The sequence below is a fragment of the Antedon mediterranea genome, chromosome 2 (genome assembly GCF_964355755.1).
Source record: "Antedon mediterranea chromosome 2, ecAntMedi1.1, whole genome shotgun sequence".
NCBI classification, from domain to species: domain Eukaryota; kingdom Metazoa; phylum Echinodermata; class Crinoidea; order Comatulida; family Antedonidae; genus Antedon; species Antedon mediterranea.
This window is the reverse complement of record NC_092671.1, coordinates 39,067,048-39,089,946: the sequence shown is the minus strand read 5'-3', so window position 1 is coordinate 39,089,946 and position 22,899 is coordinate 39,067,048. Positions and strand designations below refer to the sequence as shown.

The 22,899-nt window shown below is 33.0% G+C and overlaps 3 protein-coding genes across 3 annotated transcripts in view; all 3 read left to right on the top strand.

Annotated features, from left to right (window-relative positions):
* Window positions 1-206: 206 nt before the first annotated feature.
* Window positions 207-8,275, top strand: LOC140039455 (methanethiol oxidase-like; the record flags this gene model as incomplete). Its single annotated transcript, XM_072085057.1, has 9 exons — window positions 207-389; window positions 996-1,181; window positions 1,502-1,625; window positions 3,906-4,088; window positions 4,203-4,384; window positions 4,873-4,951; window positions 5,748-5,869; window positions 6,881-7,092; window positions 7,637-8,275. Coding segments are annotated over 9 exons (1,455 nt in total), but the record flags the coding sequence as incomplete, so codon positions are not given.
* Window positions 8,276-8,970: 695 nt separating this feature from the next.
* On the top strand, window positions 8,971-21,872 carry LOC140041058 (methanethiol oxidase-like). Its single transcript, XM_072087435.1, has 10 exons — window positions 8,971-9,099; window positions 10,714-10,874; window positions 11,422-11,607; window positions 13,098-13,224; window positions 16,756-16,938; window positions 17,045-17,226; window positions 18,385-18,463; window positions 20,035-20,156; window positions 20,320-20,531; window positions 20,739-21,872. Exons 1-10 carry the CDS (start codon window positions 9,096-9,098, stop codon window positions 20,920-20,922), a joined length of 1,440 nt encoding a protein of 479 aa, XP_071943536.1. The 5' UTR covers window positions 8,971-9,095; the 3' UTR covers window positions 20,923-21,872.
* A 762-nt stretch (window positions 21,873-22,634) lies between these two features.
* Window positions 22,635-22,899, top strand: part of LOC140041054 (paired amphipathic helix protein Sin3a-like) — a 31,177-nt gene continuing 30,912 nt past the window's right edge. Inside the window, exon 1 of the mRNA XM_072087430.1 lies at window positions 22,635-22,802. The gene's annotated coding sequence lies outside the window, so the exon portion shown is untranslated. The remainder of the gene's footprint in view (window positions 22,803-22,899) is intronic.

The window sequence follows — 22,899 nt, the reverse complement described above, 5'->3', positions numbered from 1 at the left end:
GTTGTAGCAGATAACTTTTTTATCTAAGGTCCGGTAAATTTGTGCTCAATTTTTCCATTAGGCCTAGTCTTCAAAGTAAGGTATAGACCTCTTAGACAGGCATAGATGTCTTAAGCTCTGTCTACACTATCAAACATTATGTTACAAAAAAATGTGAATTTGTGTATTTGATATGAAGTACTATACATAACATTCAATTCTTTTAATGTGAAAACAATTCTGTTGCAGCTTGCTGCCCAGGACCTGGATACCGAACACCCCTGGATGCCATGAAAGGCCCCAGGGAAGAGTTGCTGTATATCCCCTGCATTTACAGAAACACTGAAATAGGTAGACCTGATTATTTGGCCACGGTGGATATTGATCCAAGATCATCTACATATTGCAAGGTAAGCACATTCAGCTTAATTTTGAAATAGTTCAATTTTTAATAAATTGAATTCATTTCTACGGACATTAAAAGCAATCAATCACAGATTTGAATCTCACTTTTTGTGTGTTCTCAATAAGAATCTAGTAAGGTAATCAACAGGCTACACAGCCATCCCCAACTAAAAAGTAAGCTAAACTGATTATAGATTATTTTCCAATACCAACATTCTTTTAATTTGTTTTCTTATTTCATCATCATCTTTGTATACTGTGCAGAATCTCATTTGAGTATAGTTTAACATGGTTGAATTGAATTGACCCAGAGGGCCCAGTTATGATCAGTGGCTGTGATGTAATAGTACACCGGGTAAACCCCTACTCGTCTCGAAAGATGTACTAGATTCTTTAAAGTAAACATTAGCTAGATGTGTACAGTGGACCTATGGTTTATAGTCCTTATCCGAGAAGACTCGTTCTACCATCAGAACCATCGAGCGAACGAGCCTTGAACCCTTGCCAATCTTATGACTACGTAATTACGGTTCCACTGTCTTAACCGCTCGGCCATCACCAAATTTCTACTGTTAAAATAATGAGCATGACTTTAATATAAAATATTGTAGGTAATTAGCCGTCTGCCAATGCCTTACTTAAATGATGAACTCCACCACACTGGTTGGAACGCCTGCAGTAGTTGCTGGAACGATGCAAGTAAAAAACGTTCAAAGCTGATCATGCCTTGTCTCCACTCTTCAAGAATATATGTCGTTGACGTCTCTACAAATCCTCGAAAACCTATCATGCATAAGGTAAGTGGTTTATAAACATTAAAAACACTCTTAAATTCTTAAAAATAAGGCATCAGACGTCCAGTTATAATATAAATGTTACTATGTTGTATAATCTAAAGCTCTTTCTACACTATTAAACTAGTTTTGATGTGCCCAAATATGTTAGAGATATTCTCAAATATGAGTGATATGACATGTCCATATATGGGCACATCACATTCTTTGTCACATAAAGTTTGGTAGTGTAGACACAGCTTTAGATTTTTTTTTCATAAAGAAATAAGTTTGTGTAGTTGTATTATACTTTATTACTAAGCTTTGAACATTCTTAACTCAAGGTAGTAGAATCGGAAGAAGTAAAAACAACTGGCTTAGCGTTACCTCACACATCGCATTGTCTTGCTAACGGTGTGGTTATGATTAGTGCCTTGGGTAAAGGACAAGATTCTATGGAAGGAAAAGGTATGTATATGAAAACCACAAATTATTAAAAGATGTGTACAAATGATTATTCCACTACTTTTACCTGTTTACTGTCAATCTTCAGATAAAATTATGTTCAAGTATAATTTCAACGATATTTTAATAATAAAGGTAAAGAGCTGTTAGGAGCTCATTGTACTAAGCCTCGGCATTATGTGGTAGGGTGGCCAGTTCCTTTCCACGCTGCCCTTTTTTCTCCCTAGTATTTTCAACCAGGTACTCATTTACAGCTGAGTGGACTGGGAGTTGTCGGGAATTGAACACGGGTCTATCTGTATGACAGTCAAGTGTCCTAACCACTCGGCTATCCAACTCCTAACAATGTATATACAGTATTAAAAAAAAGGTTTTATTGAAGTTTATGTTTAAACTGTATATTGAAAGATTCTTTAAAACAGCTAGTAATAAAAAATAATTTGTGGATGGGGAAACGATGATCCTTATTTTTTGTTAATGAAAGATATAATACATTAAAATACATTAGTATGTTTAGTAGGGCTAAAGTAGATTTACACACAAATTCTAGACTGTGTTTGTTCAACTTATTCATTTGCTAAGCCTAGCATAATGAATAATCAGAACAAATAAATCTTCACAGCTACTTTAGGATGGTCATTAATTTAAAAGTAATAGTGTTATTATACAGTTATCCCTGGATAGGAAGGGTTAATACTATTAAGCCTAGAATAACAATGGATAAATTGCAAGGTTAGAACAACAATTATTTTGCTACTTTACGATGGTCACCGATTATTTTCAAAATAAGAAAAAAGTGCTTCCTAACTGACAGTAAAAGTAAGATTAAATGAAAGTTGTAGATTGATTTACATTACTATTATTTGCGACAAATGACCTCTAAACCCCAATATTCCAGACAGTGGAATATACTTAATACTATAATAGTATTATACTCCTTGGATACAGTGATTACTAAGCCTTGCATAATCGAAACAACTAACTGTTGCCACAGCTACTTTCGGCACCTCTGTTTAAACGTCGACTTAAAACTTATCGTTTTAATTAATAATACTTAGTATTGTTATGCATAACAATGGATAATTTGCAAGGTTAGAAGATGGTCACTGATTTTTTTTTAAATAAGAAAAAAGTTCTTTCTAACTGACAGTAAAAGTAAGATTAATGAAAGTTGTAGATTTACATATTATTATGTCTATTATTTGCGACAAATGACCTCTAAACCCCAATATTCCAGACAGTGAAATATACTTAATACTATAATAGTATTATACTCCTTGGATACAGTGATTACTAAGCCTAGCATAATAGGAACAACTAACTGTTCACACAGCTACTTTCGGCACCTCTATTTAAACGTCAAGTTTAAACTTTTCTTTTTATTTATTTTTTTTTTTTTTAAATTTTATTCAGTTGTCAACCAACAGCGATGAAACCGCCACTAACAGGTTGAATCTAAACATAATATATATAAAATGTATTCATATAAACAACACAAACATAAACAAAGATAACAACATTAAAGAGATTTAACCATTTTACCCTTAAATACATTTAAACTATCATAAAATAAATCAATATCCAAACAAGTAACAAGTAACCTATTAAATGTGTTAGGTAACCGCTGAAAGATGCCTCGTTTTGTGCATTCAACATGACCACAAGGAACGTGAAGCAAACACTTGCTGCGAGTACGAATTGGTATATTCAATATTCATATTTTAATTTATAATACTATAGTATTGTTAGGCACTCTGTTCTTTTTAGGGTGCCATATAAAAACTTTTATAGAATAGGATGGTGGCCAAATTTAAAAACAGAAAAGTACAGTGAGTCGGTGTAAATAAAGGTTAAATACAGTTCTATTTGGTTTGTTATGGATGATGACGCTGTAGCCCCTATGTATCCTATGCTTATGGTCGAGTTAATGACACAATTAAAGGATGAATAAAAACATTCTAAACTAGTAACAACTGTATTTGAGAGTGCGGTTGACAGAGAGAGCGAGCGAGCATATGCGGGTGATATACCATAATTGAACAGCAATCATACAACACTAGGTAACATTTAACAGTGTCACATACTGTCACAGTGTCACATACTGTAACAGTGTCACATACTGTAACAGTGTCACATACTGTAACAGTGTCACATACTGTCACAGTGTCACATACTGTCACAGTGTCACATACTGTCACAGTGTCACATACTGTGATTGATGCTATCAGGACCATACATCAGTCCAACTTAAATTCCTGTCTATATTTGATATTTATTTTTCAGGTGGTTTCATCCTCCTTGATGGAGAAGATTTCCATGTTAAAGGCAAGTGGGAGGCTGATGGGCATAACCCTCCTTTTGGTTATGACTTTTGGTACCAACCGTTCCACAATGTGATGATAAGCACAGAATGGGGTGCTCCAAAGGCTTTTCTAAAAGGATTCAACCCTGACGACTACACCAACGGTAAATGGGTTTGTTGTATTTTTTAAGTGAACCTGTGAAGAAAAAATGTTGATTTATTAAACAAACTTTTGCTAATTTTAGATTTGTATTAATATATACTTTTACTGATTTTAGGTTTATATGGAAAAAGCCTTCATGTTTGGGATTGGGACAAGCATACCATAAAACAAACAATTGACATGGGCGATGAGGGCGCTGTTCCTCTAGAGATTCGCTTTCTTCACAACCCTATCGCAGCAGAAGGTTTTGTGGGATGTGCTTTGAGCAGTAATATTATGAGATTTTACATGAAAGAAGTGAGTTCATTAAATCCTCTGCTCATGCAATACTGTGTCTTATTTACTACATTTAATATTTGTCCTAAGTGTCCACGAAAATGAAATGATTTATGGTTACTCTCAATTAAAGTACAAAAGCAGTCTACTATAACTTGCAAAAGGCCATCATCACTACAAAAATGTCTAAAGCTCTGTCTATAATATCAAACCAGTTTGATAAAAAAAAAAATTGTGATGTGCTTAAATATGGTAGTTATATGCTTAAATATGGTAGTTGATATGACATCATCATGTCCATATACGAGAACATCAAATTTTTTGTCACATAAAGTTTGAAAGTGTAGACAGAACATAAAGAAGACGTAATATTGCTATAATCTTGAACCACTTAAAATCTAAAGAATATTATTGTCTAAAGTTCTGTCTACAATATCAAACCAGTTTGATAAAAATAGTTGTGATGTGCTTAAATATGGTAGTTATATGCTTATGTTTTCACATTACAGAATGGTACATGGGCTCACGAGAAGGTTATTGACGTAGCGAATAAAGAAGTTGAGGGCTGGGCTCTTCCTTCAATGCCAGGTATTTTGTTTTCTCATTTAATATCTGTTTTAAATGTCTGTTCTAAAGCAGAATACTAGTTTTTCTTGTATTCATAGATTATATTATTAATATATTGTGGCTTGGTGGTTATGATGCTTGGCTACCACTCCAAGGGTCCTGGGTTCAAGTCCCGTCACATGTCAGGATTTTTTCTAAGGGCAAAATTACAACTCCACTCCGAAGAAATTTGTAATAAGACTTTGTTTATGTAAAGCATCTTGTGTATATGTTTGTCTTGTGAACCTCTGAGGGTTCTTCTGAGAGTTCACAAGAACAAGAGGTTCTTGTGAACCTCTGAGTGTCCCTAATGACAGCAATTGCTGGATGGATCACCCTCATTAAAGATGGTAAAAAAAAAAACAACAAAAAAACCATCTTGTTTGTTTAAATATATGTTTGTTTTAACAGTTTTGGATAGATAATAAAAATGCCTAATACTCGCCCTAACACAATCATACATAATTATCAACATTTGTGTCCTACTAAAGCGTGGTTCCCACTGGCGACGCAACACAAGGACGTAACGCAACGCAAGTGAATTGACCAATCACAAGCGATGGCTTATTCGCTTGTCATTGCTAACTGTCTATAACTTCGCTTGTCATTGGTTAAAAAGCTTGCGTTGCGTTTACTTCCTTGCGTTACGTTCTAGTGGTAACCAAGCTTAATTGTGTTAATATAATATTCATTGCATGAACTTTTTGCATTGTAGTGAGTAAATAAAATTATAATGTAATTAGATTCAATTTTATAACCATGTTGTTTTTTACAACAGGTCTTATTACTGACATTCTAATCTCATTGGATGATAAGTTTCTGTACTTTAGTAACTGGCTACATGGAGATATTCGACAATATGATGTCACTGATACAAGTAACCCTAAACTTGTAGGACAGGTAAGTTTATCATTTAGAGGGCAGCAAACATGTTTAAGCATCCAAAACTTGTCAGACTTTTATTTTATTAGAGGGCGACATTACATATGCATTACCAGAGCCATATATATAAAGAGTTACGACATTGAAAATTAGAAGCCATTTTTGTGTCAAAGAATTCGCACGCTGAGGGCGCGCGCGTCTCTTTTGTATAGCGTTTTCCTATAGTTCATGCACTATTTTTAGATTTTGTTGTCTATAAAATAACGCTTAGATTCCGTTTTTATTTTAGTAATTAATTTTATTAATGGTATTGATTTGTTAAAATATATATATTTTTTATAATAACAAAAAAATAAATGCTAGGGCCTACATGGAAGTTAGGATACATCAAAGAATGAACCAATACAAAAAACATACACATTCACCTCTCTTTTTATGCAGTATATGGCTTTCTGTGTGTTTTTTACACGAACTGCGCCGCCAACGTTATTACCATTCAGAGACTCGTTCATCATTTCATTTGTAATAATTTGCCTTTATTATGTAAATATTGTTCATACCCTTTTCAGTATATTAACAAATATATCCACGACACTTTATTATTTTATTTAGTCATCAAAGCATGCATTATGAATTGAAAATATTACATAATTGTTATTAATAGGACGTAGTTATGGGATTTTTTGTTCCAAAATCAATCAATCGAACGTTATAATGTACTAGCACACGCGAGCGCAATATTCTTTGGCGCAAGTACTTCTGTACGCTGTGCACATCGATATTTCATCGTAAAATGTGCAATTACATTTTTTTTAATATAAGAAAAAATTGAAAGTATTTTTTTGCTCCTATACTTTACATGCATTAATGGAGACAAGTTTGACACATTTTGATCTGCATATCACGTGACTATAATTCAATGTCGTAACTCTTTATATATATGGCTCTGGTATTACATTACAAAACCATATACTGTATTATAAGCAGAAGGTAGATCTGTATTAAGCACACAAAATGTGATACTTTTAGATTTTCCTTGGTGGGTCTGTTTGCAAGAATGGACCTGTGAAAGTTATTAAAGATGTGGAGCTTGACGAACAACCAGAGCCGTTTTACTTTAATGGAAAACGCATCCATGGTGGACCTCAGATGATTCAGCTAAGTCTGGATGGTAAACGCCTTTTTGTGACAACCTCCCTCTACAGTCAATGGGATGTACAATTCTACCCAGACATGGTCAGGTAAGTGTGCAGAATTAATATCTAATAGTAATACTGATTAATATAAAAGTTCTTTACAGGATCATATATATTTGCTATATAAAGTCAAGTTTGGCTTCAACACTTAATTTCGAACAGTTACAAGACACATTCGAACTATGATAACTGGTTAACTGGAAGTTGAAAAGACACATTCAAACCATGTTAACTGGTTAATTGGAAGTTGACAAGACACATTCGAACTATGATAACTGGTTAACTGGAAGTTGAAAAGACACATCCAAACCATGTTAACTTGTTAACTGGAAGTTGATCAGACACATTCAAACCATGTTAACTGGTTAACTGGAAGTTGACAAGACACATCCAAACCATGTTAACTTGTTGACTGGAAGTTGACAAGACACATTCAAACCATTTAACTGGTTAACTGGAAGTTGGCAGGACACATTCAAACCATTTAACTGGTTAACTGGAAGTTGAAAAGACCATGCATTTGTATTTGAATGTATGCAAATACAGTCTTATTTTCCATTTTGAATATATTGTTTGTCATTTTCAACAGAGAGGGGTCTGTGATGCTGCAAATTGATGTGGACACTGACCAAGGAGGCCTGACCCTCAACAGGAATGTATTGATTGATTTTGGCAATGAACCAGGTGGACCAGCACTTGCCCACGAGATCCGATACCCTGGGGGTGACTGCAGCTCTGATATCTATGTTCACAACACATCTAGTAATTTGTAGATTTAAAATAAAATGATTTCCTATATATAGGACCAGAATGGTATTAAATTATTTTAAATACATATTTATAGCCTCAACCAGCTGTCTATTTTAAAAAATGTTATATTAATTACTCCTCCTAATATTCAGTAATGCATCTAAATTTGTCCAGTATCATACGAAAATACCATGATACAGGGTCACATGTGTTTCACATGTATCCCCTAGTAACATGTACACCATAACTTAACCCTTAACCTAACCTTACATGATACAGGCACCATGTTGTAGGAATTTGTTTGTGATTCTGTGCAAATATTGTCAAATGTTTATAGCACGGAGAATCAGGTGAATAATGTGGATTATTAAATAATAACATTGGTGGTAGAATAATTAATAAATGAGAATAAATAAAATGAGAAATATATTTTTTAGTGATTAATTTATTATTTTTATTTATTTAATTTGTCTCAAATATATACGGTATATATATAATATTTATTTATAAATCAAATATTTATTTACCAGTGTATAAAAGTAACTTTAACTAAGATTTTAATAAGAATGATAAAAATAATAATAAAAACCTACCAATTAAATTACAAAAACATTTTATTATGATTTTTCAGTGTACTATTATTTTACTTTTGTTCTGTTTGTTGCTGTTCAGTATTAATAATTTGTCAAAAATCAAGATGCTCTAGAAAAGTTCTCAAACAAGTGATGTACCCGTAATTGAAGAAAATGTGTCAATCCCAAATGAAGTTTTATTAGTTTTGTTTTGACCAGTAATATACAAAATTTCCCAAATTTTTCCATGACAGATTTCTCTGAAATGCATCTGTTTGAGTGATTGTATTTAAAGATATTCCATTGCCCCTGAAAACAATAATTTGTAACCAATTATTGGTTGAATTGACATTCACTTATTAGTTATTCACTTTGACCAAAATTGAGAATTGAGAAACGTGGCAAATAAACTTGATTCATGAAACAATTACTGTATTTGTTATTTGGAAAGTGATCAAAATTTATTAAAATTTACTTTATGATTTCTTTTAGATAGATTCAATGACCAATCAGCGCGCTTGAATCGAATTTGTTGATGACGTATGTGGTAGGAGGAGTAATTCTCACACCGCCGCGTGGGTACATACAGTGGGTGTGATCATGCGTGTCGATGGTTAAAACTACTGCAAACAATCTCCGTTTTTGTTCGCAAGGGAAGAGAGGAGAGAAAACTTCTTGAACTTTTTCGCTTAATTTTATTGGATTTTGTATTTGAAAAAAACTGCAATGTGTAAGTCTACTGCTTGTATTATTTATAGCAAGGGGTTACTCCATGTTTATAGGTATAATTATTTTGTTCTGAGTGTGTTTAGCATGTGGTGTCTCTCGTGCATAGGCCTCTAGCCTACATACATATGGCTGGTTTTTACCAGGGTCCTGTAATTGGAACCGAACCAACATCCAATCTTTCGATTTCTCAAAGGTGGCGACCTACTGTAGGAAAAGTGCGACCTAGGCATCGCCTGCGACGAGTAAAAAGGTCCACATTTTATAGGGCCTAAAATAAATTTGTAGAGTATTAAATTTATACTCTTTTGTGTTTTTATACTATGATTTTATATCAGAATAAAGAAATAAAAATAATAAATAAACTCTAGCCTAAAGGCCTAGTAGTAGACCAGTCTTGTTGTTTTTATGTAAATAAAATAATTACATTTATATTATTAATTATAAAGAAATCATAATAGTCATTCAGTAATTTTGTACCAACCAGTAGTATATAGTGAACAAATACCAAGAACCGTCGATATAGAATTTCATTAAATTAAAGAATAACTTATTTCATTTTGTTTATTATTGTTTACCATTTTTATGTCTCAACATTTTTAAACGTAGAAGAAATTTGCCGTATTTATATGCCTGGTAAACTTAATTTTTAATTAACCAACTTGCTTGTCAGTGTATTCAATATGAAAAACGAACTCAGACTAGGAAGCCACTCCGAGAGTGCATACCTCCGCCTACTGTAACATTCTCCAACATAAGATTTCTCCTGAAAAAAAAATATATATATTTTTGTGTGTCTTAATGCTGTTTCTGATTTAAGCTAATTTCACTACAAGCATGTGTATGCGAGTTTGGTGAAATAGTTATGTAACTCGCATAAAAAAATATGCACATTAAATCAAATTATGTTCTGAAATTACAAATTATAACTCTAGTCTCTTGTACAAAAATGAAGTTTTTTTAGACAAGTAGTTGTCGAGAAAATGCAATTTTAGTTTGATTGTCACACGTAAAGAGTAAGACTGCTTGCCGGCTTTTTGGAAAATTCTGTCCTATCTTTTAACACTAGCAGGTCTGAAAAGTATACTAAAAAGTGGTCCAGAATTGGGACCATGGTCCCAAATGGTCCCAAAATTTAATAGAATGGTCCTTGACCACATATCTATCTGTACATTCATTTTGGTAAAGATCTTGTAATTACTTTGAGTAATCCTGCTAACAAACAAACAGACAGACAAACGAAACACAGGCGATCGATTACATATACGTCCTTGGCGGAGGTAAATAAGATACTTAGTATATTCACTGTAGATAATATTTTTGTATTTAGCTGTGTTGTAACCTTTTTTCTAAATATTAAGTGTATTCTTTTTCGCAACAAGAAGACAAATTTCATACTGTACTATTTTTGTTTGTATGACAATAAAAGATCTGTATCTGCTTTAAAAGCCAAAACATGTATGGGCCTATATACCATACTATTTTTATTTGCATAGTTTAGGGAAAAATTTAATTTTAAAACAATAAATGTTGTTTTTACATACATTCAATTGGTGTAATATCATTATTCATACTATTTGTTAATGTGAATTTAAATGTGGAGCAAATTCTGTTGTAGCTTGCTGCCCAGGACCTGGATACCGAACACCCCTGGATGCCATGAAAGGCCCCAGGGAAGAGTTGCTGTATATCCCCTGCATTTACAGAAACACTGAAATAGGTAGACCTGATTATTTGGCCACGGTGGATATTGATCCAAGATCGTCTACATATTGCAAGGTAAGCATATTCAGCTTAATGTTTAAAGAGATATTGTCCCTTGAAAAAATAATTGGGAACAAAATTTTTGTTGAATATGCCATTTTAATGTAACGTAATAGTTATACACTTTGACCAAACATTGGATCGAAATAAAATGTATTTACCTGAAAAAACTGTAATTTAAAGCAAAAATGGTAAAATTGGCTGGCAGCCAATGGGTTTTTGGTTGAATCTAACCATTTATTTTTTCGTGTTTTTTTTTGGAAGTGATTAACTTTATTAAAACTACAATTTAGCATATTCAAAGTCTGATTTAATTAATCTTCATTTTTCATGTTTTTGGGGGACAATACATCTTTAATTAGAAGTTAAGTTTGAATCGGAAACCAATACTACTGTATGTTATGTTATTAATTATTTCAACAGTTTATGATTGCTTGTCCTGTTTCTACTTCTCCAACCCCAAAAATCAAGCACTATGATGATACTTTGTCTATACATTATAATAATAGGTGGTTTATATTACATGTAGATTATTTATTGAGTTTAAATTTAATATTTGTAGGTAATTAGCCGTCTGCCAATGCCTTACTTAAATGATGAACTCCACCATACTGGTTGGAATGCCTGCAGTAGTTGCTGGAACGATGCAAGTAAAAAACGTTCAAAGCTGATCATGCCTAGTCTCTACTCCTCCAGAATATATGTCATTGATGTTGCCACAAATCCACGGAGACCCATCATACATACGGTAAGTGGTTTATAGGGGTCTCCATTTTTTAACTAACCAAGAGGACCAGTAAAAATGTATCCACGTCTTTTACTGGCCACTAACTTTTGACCGTTCATAAAAATACTCTAAAACTCCAAATAATGGCACATGAGACCAAAAACTTGTTTGAAAATTATGGGTTTTTGTTTTTTTTGTGGTATGATCTTCGAAAATGAAATTCTTTCAAAAATGCATGATTTTTATCACTTATAATATTTGAGTTTGTGTAAAATTAACAGTTTTACAAAGCTGATGGGAGTGATTTATTGAAGAATTACCATAAGTTATATTGAGTTCCAGGAACAGGACCTGAACATTGAAATAATCGTCTCTGATGGTCTTCTCTCGTTTATATTATATTGTAAATTGCTTTTATATTTTCCTTTTTTATATTAAATATTATAAAGGCATATTTTTACCAAAGAAAAATTAAATTAGTATTATCAAATTTAACAAATTAGTATTCAAATCAAACCTTTTATCTGAATCATAAATTTATTTGCAAATTTACTCAGAAATTTAATGTAACTCTGCAGCCTGAGTACGTGTATACAATTGAAATAGTGCCCAGAATCACAACACAGCCTCCTGAGCCTAAACTCTGTTTTCTGTGAGAATGATATCGATCTCCCAGTGTGAATGACATGATTGTTAACCCCATGGTTCAGGGTGGAATAAAGTACAGAGGGTTTGGTACTACCAGCAGTAGTAGTTGTAGCAGCAGCAGTAATAGTTGTAGCAGCAGCAGTAGTTGTATCATTAGTAGTTGTATCATTAGTAGTTGTAGCAGTAGTAGTACTAGTAGTTGTAGCAGTAGCAGCAGTTGTAGTAGTTGTAGCAGCAGCAGTAGTTGTAGCAGCAGTAGCAGTTGTAGCAGCAGTAGCAACAGCAGTAGTTACAGCAGTAGTTGTAGCAGCAGCAGTAGCTGTAGCAGCAACAGTAGCTGTAGCAGCAGCAGTAGTTGTAACAGCAGCAGTAGTTGTAGCAGCAGCAGTAGCTGTAGCAGCAACAGTAGCTGTAGCAGCAGCAGTAGTTGTAACAGCAGCAGTAGTTGTAGCAGTCGTAGCAGTTGCGGTAGTTGTAGCATTTGCAGTAGTTGTAGCAGTTGCAGTAGTTAGAGCAGTTGCAGTAGTAGTAACAGTTGTAGCAGCAGCAGTAGTAGTTGTAGCAGTAGTTGTAGTTTATTTAGTAGTACTAGTAGTAGTACTGTAATTTTTTTAATTTTTTGTTTGTTTTTTTTTTGTTCGTCTGTACTTTATTTACTATATATTTAATTTAAGCTAAAGATCTGTCTACACTATCAAACTAGTTTGACAAAAAAAGTGTGATGTGCCCAAACATGGTAGTGATATGCCCATATATGATAGTGATATGACATCATCATGTCCATATTATGGGCATATCACATAAAGTTTAGTAGTGTAGACAGGGCTTTGGAAAGCTTCAATTTGATCATGCTTAACTTTCAGATAGTTGAACCAGAAGAAGTAAGAACAAAAAGTGGTTTAGCCATACCCCATACATCACATTGTCTTGCTAATGGCGAGGTTATGATTAGTGCCATGGGTAAAGGAGAAGATCCTATGGAAGGAAAAGGTATGCTTATTTAAAGACATCTTCACTACGTTTTTTAGATCTATTTTAAGATCACAAACTATATTTAATGTAAAAATAATACTATATGGTCCTATTGCGATAACTTTTTTTGTCTTTAAAGATGTATTGTCCCCTGAAAAACAATTTTTTATTTTTTTTTTGTTGAATATGCCATTTTAATGTCACATAATAGTTATTAACTTCGTCAAAAAATTGGATCGAAAAAAAAAATTATTTACCTGAAAAAATTGGAATTTAAAGCAAAAAATGGTCAAATTGGCTGCCAGCCAATGGATTTTTGGTTGAATTTAACCATTTATTATGTTATTTTTTTTCCGTTTTTTTTTTCTTTGGAAGTGATTAACTTAATATGGAAACTACAAAATAACCTATTCAAAGTCTGATTTAATTAATCTTCATTTTTCATGTTTTTGGGGGACAATACATCTTTAAATGGTTAAAAATGTGAAAAATAAGTCGATTCTAATAATTATAGCGGCCCGCTATAAATCCCAAAATGCATTGCACGCGGATTGATATTTCTGTTTTTCTTCTGTAATTCACCCACTTTTCGATCGATCGTGAGGCCAAAATAAATGGAAGACTCCTAACTTTTCAGCGAAAATACCAGGTTTTCCCCAATTTGTATTAACCGAGTCTGGAAAAAATAGAAAGACAATTAATGCAGCAACTATACAACGTCAGGCTAGGTATATAGCTAGCGTACGATGTTTACCAGCTAGGCCTACAAAACTAAGCCTAGCTAGGCTAGGCCTAAAGACTGTCCACGAGAGGTCAGTCGCCGCGAGCTACTTGGGAAGTGCATTGTTTCTCACTTTTTATCATAATTTACCATAAAACGTACATTTAAGACAAGGAATGACCTGGTTTAATGTTTTTAAAGTAATATATATGGATTATTTTTACAAAACATCACAAATTGTAGGGAAGGTGTCTTTAATAATTATTCAATGTGAATATTTGACTGACAGAACAAAGGGAGGGGTCAAACAATTACTAGAAGTACCCCAAATAAGTAAGTCAGGTTTCTTTAACCTTTCCTCACACCAGTATTAAAAGTCAATTGAACCTAAGTATTTGTTTAAACATACGTTTATTTTTTTTCCAAATAAAAATCATTTTTATTTTAAATTATTTGAAAACAAATACTTGGTGGACACCAACTCTTGTCAAAATGCTAGATACACCACTGACGTAGCATTTTTAAAAAATTGGTTTAATCGGGTTTAATTGGTTTTTTCTTTACAAAATTTTGAAAACTCTGAGTATAAAGAAATTAATTAATTGTTAAATAAATAAGTAGTAGATTTATGTGTACTATTAATTATTGTTTATGGAAGTGTTCCGTACAATAGGAATATAGCTTAATAGGGATATAGCTTAATAGGGATATAGTTAAATAGGGATATACCTTAATCCCTTAATATGGTGAGTACTAAGCCAACCAGCATAATAATGGATAAGTATTTAAGTCCAGTGATAATATATATAATTTGCTTAACATCCTGTAAAAAAAAAGAAAATATAGATAAATAATAAAGACAATACTAAATTTAATGGTTTGTAAGCACAGTGTTAAAACCTTCAGAAACCCTTTTAACTAAAAAAACAAAACCTATCTTGAAGGCTAGTTTGAAGTCCAGTTTTGAAGTCTGGTAGAATTGAGAACCTACAGTTTTATATTAAATTGAATATTTGATCAGTTACACCATTCAGAATGTACTGAGTCATGCTGACTGGTTTGTTCTGGCTGATACAAGTTGAAAGGGCAATCAGAGATCATTTCATGTGATGTGAAATTTAGAAATGTGACATATTTTTATGGAGTTGAGGTGCATGTTGGGTCACTCATCACAAATTTTCAATACCTTTATTCTAAAGCTTTCCACCATTTTCACCTACTGTAGCAGCCATCCTAGTGCAGGGTACCTACCATATTGGGATTTCAAAATGCTAAAGATCATGACATGATATGGTAGATATGATGATATGAAACTAAAATGCACAAGTGATATAGCCAAGAACAATACAATAATAATTTGTGCTGGGATGACTAAAAACCCGACCTCAACCTGTCAGGGAAAATTTTTTAAATTTTGTTTATTGCTAATCAAACTGATTTTTGAGTCGAGAAACATAGTTTTGTATTGTATTTTTTGCTACACAATTTTAGAAATGTGTAGCATTAGCAATAAGGTTTTTTTTGTATTGGCTGTTTGCTATGCTACACTGGCGAAATTATTCCCTGCCTGGGAGTCGCACTTCACTTGTAAAAACTAATGGATGTTATAATAAATGTACAGTAAATACACATTTATAATACTAGAGGGTTCGCTCGCGCACCCTCTGGTGGGTGTACCCGAATGGTCCTCGAAAACATAACCAACGCCTCTGGAAATCGAACTTGACAGCAATCGGTAATATCTAAAACAAATTAATTGCAGTAGGCCTAATTCACGATACGTTGAACCACTAAAAATAAAATTTTTGTATTTAATATTGAATGTCGCCACCAACGGCCATTTTGCCGGAAGTGACGGACTCGGAAGGCAGTTGAACAACAGAGCGCAAGTGTGAAAATAACCCTGTGAGATCCACAAATTTCGATAGGTAACACTAAATTTTGTCGTTGTAAAAGACAAAAATGGAACAATAGCGTCGAACTGAAAACTAATGTTATCAAATCTACGTTTCGCGGTACATCTAAGATAGATAAGGTAGGTATCGAAGGCGGAGATTTATACCGAAGTTTTTCCATTGTGCTCGCCTATGTCAGAATTAACCATAATTTATATAGATAAACGAAAGAGAGAAAACAAGAATAACTGAACCGGTAATACTTTATTTGTCAAATTACATGTTATCATCGGTGCAGAATATTTCCTAAATCTGCGTCTCTTATTGTATTGCATCAAAAATAAGTACAAAGATATGTCCTCATGCTTCCCACAGACCATCAGTATTAATATTATCCTTGATGCATTTTTAAAAAGGTTTAGTATTGGAGCGAACATTTTAATGGTAAATACGCTATAACCTAAGGGCAATGTTAACCCAGCCTTATGTCCTGAGAATGATGCAATGCAAAGTTCATTTGAACTTTATTATAATCAATATATTGAACTAGATAAATCGGTCAAAAGTTCAATGATAACTGAACTAGTTTCTAAATTAGTAGTTTAAAAAAGAAAAACTATATACCAGGTGAGCTCCCAGTTTCTGATTAGAACTTACTGGTTCAAATCCTTACACTTTTCAAACAAAAGGTGAAACAGTTGGTATAAAGCCGATTTTCCACTAGACAAATTTGTTTGCGCAAATCCAACGTTTTGAAGAGAGAAAATTGCCTCTCTACATAAGTGAATAGGAAATAGGAAAAATTAAAAATGTATGACAATTTGAACAGATGCATCTACTGGACTAGACATAATGAGATTCAAGGCCAGAGGAACATACTGTACTTCCAACCGCCTAGTTATTCATGTCATGTTGAGTTTATTTATTTTTCAGGTGGTTTTATCATTCTTGATGGAGAGGATTTCCATGTCAAAGGCAAGTGGGAGGCTGACGGCCATAACCCTCCTTTTGGTTATGACTTTTGGTACCAGCCTTTCCACAATGTGATGATAAGCACAGAATGGGGTGCTCCAAAGGCTTTTCTAAATGGATTCAACCCTGACGACTACACCAACGGTAAGTTTTTTGTCATATTTTTTAATGGAATCTGTATAGAAAAAAAATTGATTGAAACTTTTGCTAATTTTAGATTTGTATAATGAATACACTTTACTTGTTTTAGGTTTGTATGGAAAAAGCCTTCACGTTTGGGATTGGGACAAGCATACCATACAACAAACAATTAACATGGGCGATGAGGGCGCTGTTCCTCTAGAGATTCGCTTTCTTCACAACCCTATCGCAAAGGAAGGTTTTGTGGGATGTGCTTTGAGCAGTAATGTAATGAGATTTTACATGAAAGACGTGAGTTCATTTTTAATACAGTAATAATAGGGAGGTTTCGCAATCTTACGAATACGATAACGAAAACGGACACGTCACACATTTGTGAAACTTTTGAGCTGATCTCCATTTCATATTCGTAAAGCGTATTCGTGTTGACGAATATCACCAGTCATATTCGTAACTACAAAACGAGTATAGTTTTTGATCTATTTTGCACATTTTGCATTTGAATCAGGAATGATTCATGATTATAATATAATTATACTTTTATTGAAAGTAATTTACTAAAATGCCAGGTAAATTTTGATAAATAGCAATTTTTAAAGGCTTCACTCGCTTTGATGTTACGCTAGGCCAAGGCAGCCAAGCAACACGTACCTGCGCTTCCCTCACATTTACCGCAGTCATATTTTGGGAGGCGCCCTCAATATTTCGTTGCCATGCGAAACAGATTTTTACTGGCTTACGAAAAACGAATACGTGTGCGTGACGTATCCGTTTTCGTTATCGTATTCGTAAGATTGCGAAACCTCCCTAATAGTCTAGAATTTATCAGATTTCAAGTTAATTTGGATTTTGTGTAGAGGCTGGATGGGTAAATATAGGCCCTACTACTCCTCTTTTTTTCAACAAATATAATGGCATTGTTGAGGTTCAGTGCTCGTGCATTTGCTGAGTATAGGAAATCATTTTTTTTCAATTGTCTGTAGCACTTTGCCCTATGGTTTAACCTATTGTAAATATAGCTCTCTGGCCTTGAATACAGGTTGATATTGTATTGTATTGTATACACAATCGTTGAAAGTTGATATGATAAGTGGTGCATGATAAAAATGCTCACATTCAATTGTGTATGATTGAAATTGCTATTGTTTTTATCTCAACTAAAATGGAGTTAAAACAAAACTGTTTGAACTATAAGGGTGTTTAATTTTTACTTCTTAACTGTTTGTATTTCTTTTCTTTTTAATTCATTGTATATTGCATAAGTGACGTACGACTACGACAGCGATCGAGTCGGTGGTTGACTAGTTTTATTTTGTATCTGTTTTTATTAATTTGTATCTGTTGAATGTCTATCTGTATATAGAACGCACCGTGTATTGGTCTAGTTTCAATAAATTATTATTATAGAGAAATTATTGTATAAACACTCGCTATGTTTTTACATTACAGAATGGTACATGGGCTCACGAGAAGGTTATTGACGTAGCGAATAAAGAAGTTGAGGGCTGGGCTCTTCCTTCAATGCCAGGTATTTTCGTTTTCTCTTTTTAGATATTTGTTTTAAATTTCTGTTTTTAAATGATTTTTGTTTTTCGGTCATCTTTATATCCTATTAAAGATGTATTGTCCCACAAAAACATGAAAAAAAGAAGTTTAATTGAATCAGATTTTGAATAGATTATTTTGTAGTTTTATTAAAGTTAATCACTTCCATAGAAAGAAAACAAAAACAAAAATGTTTCACTTGCAGCCAATTCAACCTTTTTTGCTGTAAATTACAGTTTTTTTCAGGTAAATAAATTTTGTTTAGATCCAATTATTAGTCAAAGTCTAAAACTAAATTAATGCATATCACCAGAAAGCGTAACTTTGTTAAGCCGTTGTACTTTCTTAATGGTGAGACAATTGCGGTGGTGGATAGCCATAAACATTTAGGAGTACTACATATCGATTCTAAACTGAATTGGAATGTTCATATCGATAATCTAATATCTAAAGCTATTCGAATGTTAGGCTTTATTTTTTCTGTAGCCGGAAATTTTTCTCCAGACGCGATTTCGTGTCTGTACAAAACTTTGGTGCTACCTATTCTAGAGTATGGTTTGCCGGCGTGGGGCCCCAGAAATGGAGGACACGTAGAACGCCTCGAACAGGTTCAGCGACGGGCCTCTAGACGTATTCTGGGACCCCACTGAGGACATATATCATACGACGAACGTTTAATAACTTTGGGTTGGTTCTCCTTACGTGATAGACGTTTAATGATTTTAATTTCCTTTATATTTCGTTGTTTTTATAATGTAACTTTTTGTAGTACTGTAAATAATAATATCCATATCAATCAACGCCATCCTGAATTACTCACATTTGTCCACCCTTTTGCACGTACCGATACTTTAAAATATTCGTCTATCAACAATTTTCCTGTTATATGGTCATCACTACCCTCCATAATCAAAGATAAAGCAGTTACTCTTCCTTTGAAAAATTTCCTGTCGAAATCGAAAAAATATCTGCTTGATAAACGCTAACTTTATTTTAATTGTATAGGTGTATTTTAAATTGTGTAATACAGTAATACAAATTAATTAAATTTGTTATATATTCTGTATATTTTATATTCATTTTTAACTTGTATTAAGTTGTATGTTACAGGGGTTGCGGACACAATGTGTTATGGCGCTCTGTTGCTGTCGCAACCCCTCATTTGATAATGCCATGGGTATGCAAGGAAATCTAACAGCATGACACTGAGCGACATGTACCAACTGTACTGTACCATGTACATATTGTCCCCAACGTGCTGTGTCTGTTAAAGGACATGAACTGATCGTGTTGCAGCCACAGATAAACCCTTTGATCTCCGGAGCTCAACATCCTGTTGTTAGATTGTTGTTAGATTGTTGTTAGATTGTTGTTAGATTGTTGTTAGATTGTTGTTAGATTGTTGTTAGATTGTATAACAACTGTACAGACTGTCTCTTTTTATTTGTTACATTAAATTGTATGTAAATTATGAAATATTGTGAAAATAAAGATTATAGATTCAATTCTTGATCTCAATAACCATCAGTAACCATGTTGTTTTTTTTACGAAAGGTCTTATCACTGATATTCTACTCTCATTGGATGATCGGTTTCTGTACTTTAGTAACTGGCTACATGGAGATATTCGACAATATGATGTCACAGATACAAAAAACCCTAAACTTGTAGGACAGGTAAGTTTATCATTTAGAGGGCAGCAAACATATTCAAGCATCCAAAACTTGTCAGACTTTTATTTTATTAGAGGGCGACATTACATATGCATTACAAAACCATATACTGTATTATAAGCAGAAGGTAGATCTGTATTAAAAACACAAAATGTGATACTTTTAGATTTTCCTTGGTGGGTCTGTTTGCAAGAATGGACCTGTGAAAGTTATTAAAGATGTGGAGCTTGACGAACAACCAGAGCCGTTTTACTTTAATGGAAAACGCATCCATGGTGGACCTCAGATGATTCAGCTAAGTCTGGATGGTAAACGCCTTTTTGTGACAACCTCCCTCTACAGTCAATGGGATGTACAATTCTACCCAGACATGGTCAAGTAAGTGTTATACAGCATTAATTATTATATAATACTGATTGATATAAATCAATATAATCGTAAATCAAATAATGATTTAAACTCTGTCTACACTATCAAAATTTATGTGACAAAAAATGTGCTCATATTTAGACGATGTCAGATCACTACCATATTTGTGCATATCACTACCTTACGTTTCAATATGATGTTTGTCATTTTCAACAGAGAGGGGTCTGTGATGCTGCAAATTGATGTGGACACTGAACAAGGAGGCCTGACCCTCAACAAGGATGTGCTCATTGATTTTGGCAATGAACCAGGCGGACCAGTACTTGCCCACGAGATCCGATACCCTGGGGGTGACTGCAGCTCTGATATCTACGTTCACAACACACCTAGTAATTTGTAGAATTTCTTTGTGGAAATATTAAATACATATTTGTAGCCTTCATCAAGTATTATAATTGCTTAAAAAAACACAACTAATTATGAAAAATTGCAAAATATTAATAATCAGTGTGGAATGTGATAATTGAGATAAAAAATAAAGAAAAATGGGTGAAATAGGAAAGTATGAGGACAGATAAGTATATTGTTAATAATTACCATATTAGGATAAAAAGTACACAAAATCAATTTGGGAATAATGTATGAATAAAATTAATTATAGATTATAAATTTTTAATTTATATTTTTTTCATACCACAATAAAAAAAAGTAAACACTAGTTGGGGTTAGGGGTGAAGGAGGTTAATAGTGAGTTATTATCGAACATTCTGTTTTTGTGACCAAAACGGAGGACAGTAGGCATTGCCAATGTCCTATAAAAAATAGTTTTTTAAACATAACTTTAAAGACAAAAATGCTGCACACTTTGACATGCTAGTCCTTGACACATGTCAATCTATTTTTTAATGATATCGATTATCAGTTATTGATTATCTTCTAGGACAAAATACGTCCAGATTTGTGTAAAAACAGTACTGTGGTTTTGATATATTACTAGAATTTTTAACATACATTTGTTATATATCCAGTCTATTGGATTTTAATGCTAGTTGTTTTCAAACATAATATACCTTGTCTAGTTATTTTAATGATACCCACGAGGTATTAAAACAATTTCAGCTGAGAATAATAAAATAGTATAATTTTTTTTTTATTATGTTTTTTTTTACTATGAATCTTATTTTACTGTGATAACATTGGACATTAATAGCAAAATAATATCTTCTTGAAATTAAATTGATGATCAATTTAATTTTACAAATAATGAAAACTGCTGAGTCCAATACTTTTATAGCAATACAATAAGTAGATTTATACATTTATTTTGTTTAATTATAGAAAACTTGAATACTCAGATTTTAAAGTTGATTTTTATATAAAAAAAAATCATGGATTATTATTGTAGTGTTATTTTTGAAGTCAATAAAAATACTTGATTAGAAGAAAAATAGATCCATTTTTAAAGTTTTATTTTTACAAGCAGGGTTGATGTGGTTGTTGTTGGATTTTATCAAACTGTCCGAATTGAGGAATGCAATGAGAAGAATGATTCAAATGAATCATTAGGAATTATTAGACAATCTCAAAGTAATACTGTACTGTAATGGGCTACACATAATAATTATACCAACTTAAATATTAGTTTTAGTAGTAGAGTTTTGTTGCAACGACGGACCCATCATATCCATATAAGATGATGCTTCAGAATTCAGCACGGTAAAGGGTATAGCCAGGAGGGGTTTTTATGGTTAGCGCGAATCCCCTCCCCTTTACAGCGAACCTCCTTAATCAACTGCGAACCCCCATCTCCGACATGCCCAATATACCCTCATCTCATCTCTGAAAACCCTCCAAATACGACAGTACCAAAGTTTATTCGAAAATTGAAAAATTGATCAAGATTAACAGATAGATATTGTTTGAACTGACACGAATAAAAATAAAAATATTTAATACAATTTTTTGTTTTGAAGACAAAGAATTATGGTACAGTTGTAGTGTATACTAGCTAGTTATATTTTTGTGCTTTGGTTCATATTCAGTTTAAATATAGCGCGAATCCGGAAGTGTTGTTTTCTTTGACGAAATGGGGAGGAGTCTGCATTAATTACACCGACGCGGGGGAAATTCTTAAAATCTCGGCTTTTGATTGGATTTGACTTGTTATAGCAGCTTAGTGACGTCATCAATTGAAGTCGATTTGTCTTCGTAAAAGGACGGATGAAGAGAGCCCATAAAACCATCAACAATCTTCAAAAATCGAATACATCTTTGCAAAATGTAAGATTATTTTAATTAAAATAAAATCTAATTTATTAGTAATTTAAATTTCAATATGAATTCACTTTTTTTTTTTTTTATTTCATAATTTTTGTAT

What these genes read in the sequence shown, in the direction of transcription:
- LOC140041058 (XM_072087435.1), top strand. An exon ending in TGAGATTTTACATGAAAGAC is followed by an intron (nt 17,227 to 18,384) that starts GTGAGTTCATTT and finishes TTTACATTACAG; the next exon opens with AATGGTACATGGGCTCACGA. An exon ending in GGCTCTTCCTTCAATGCCAG is followed by an intron (nt 18,464 to 20,034) that starts GTATTTTCGTTT and finishes TTTTTACGAAAG; the next exon opens with GTCTTATCACTGATATTCTA.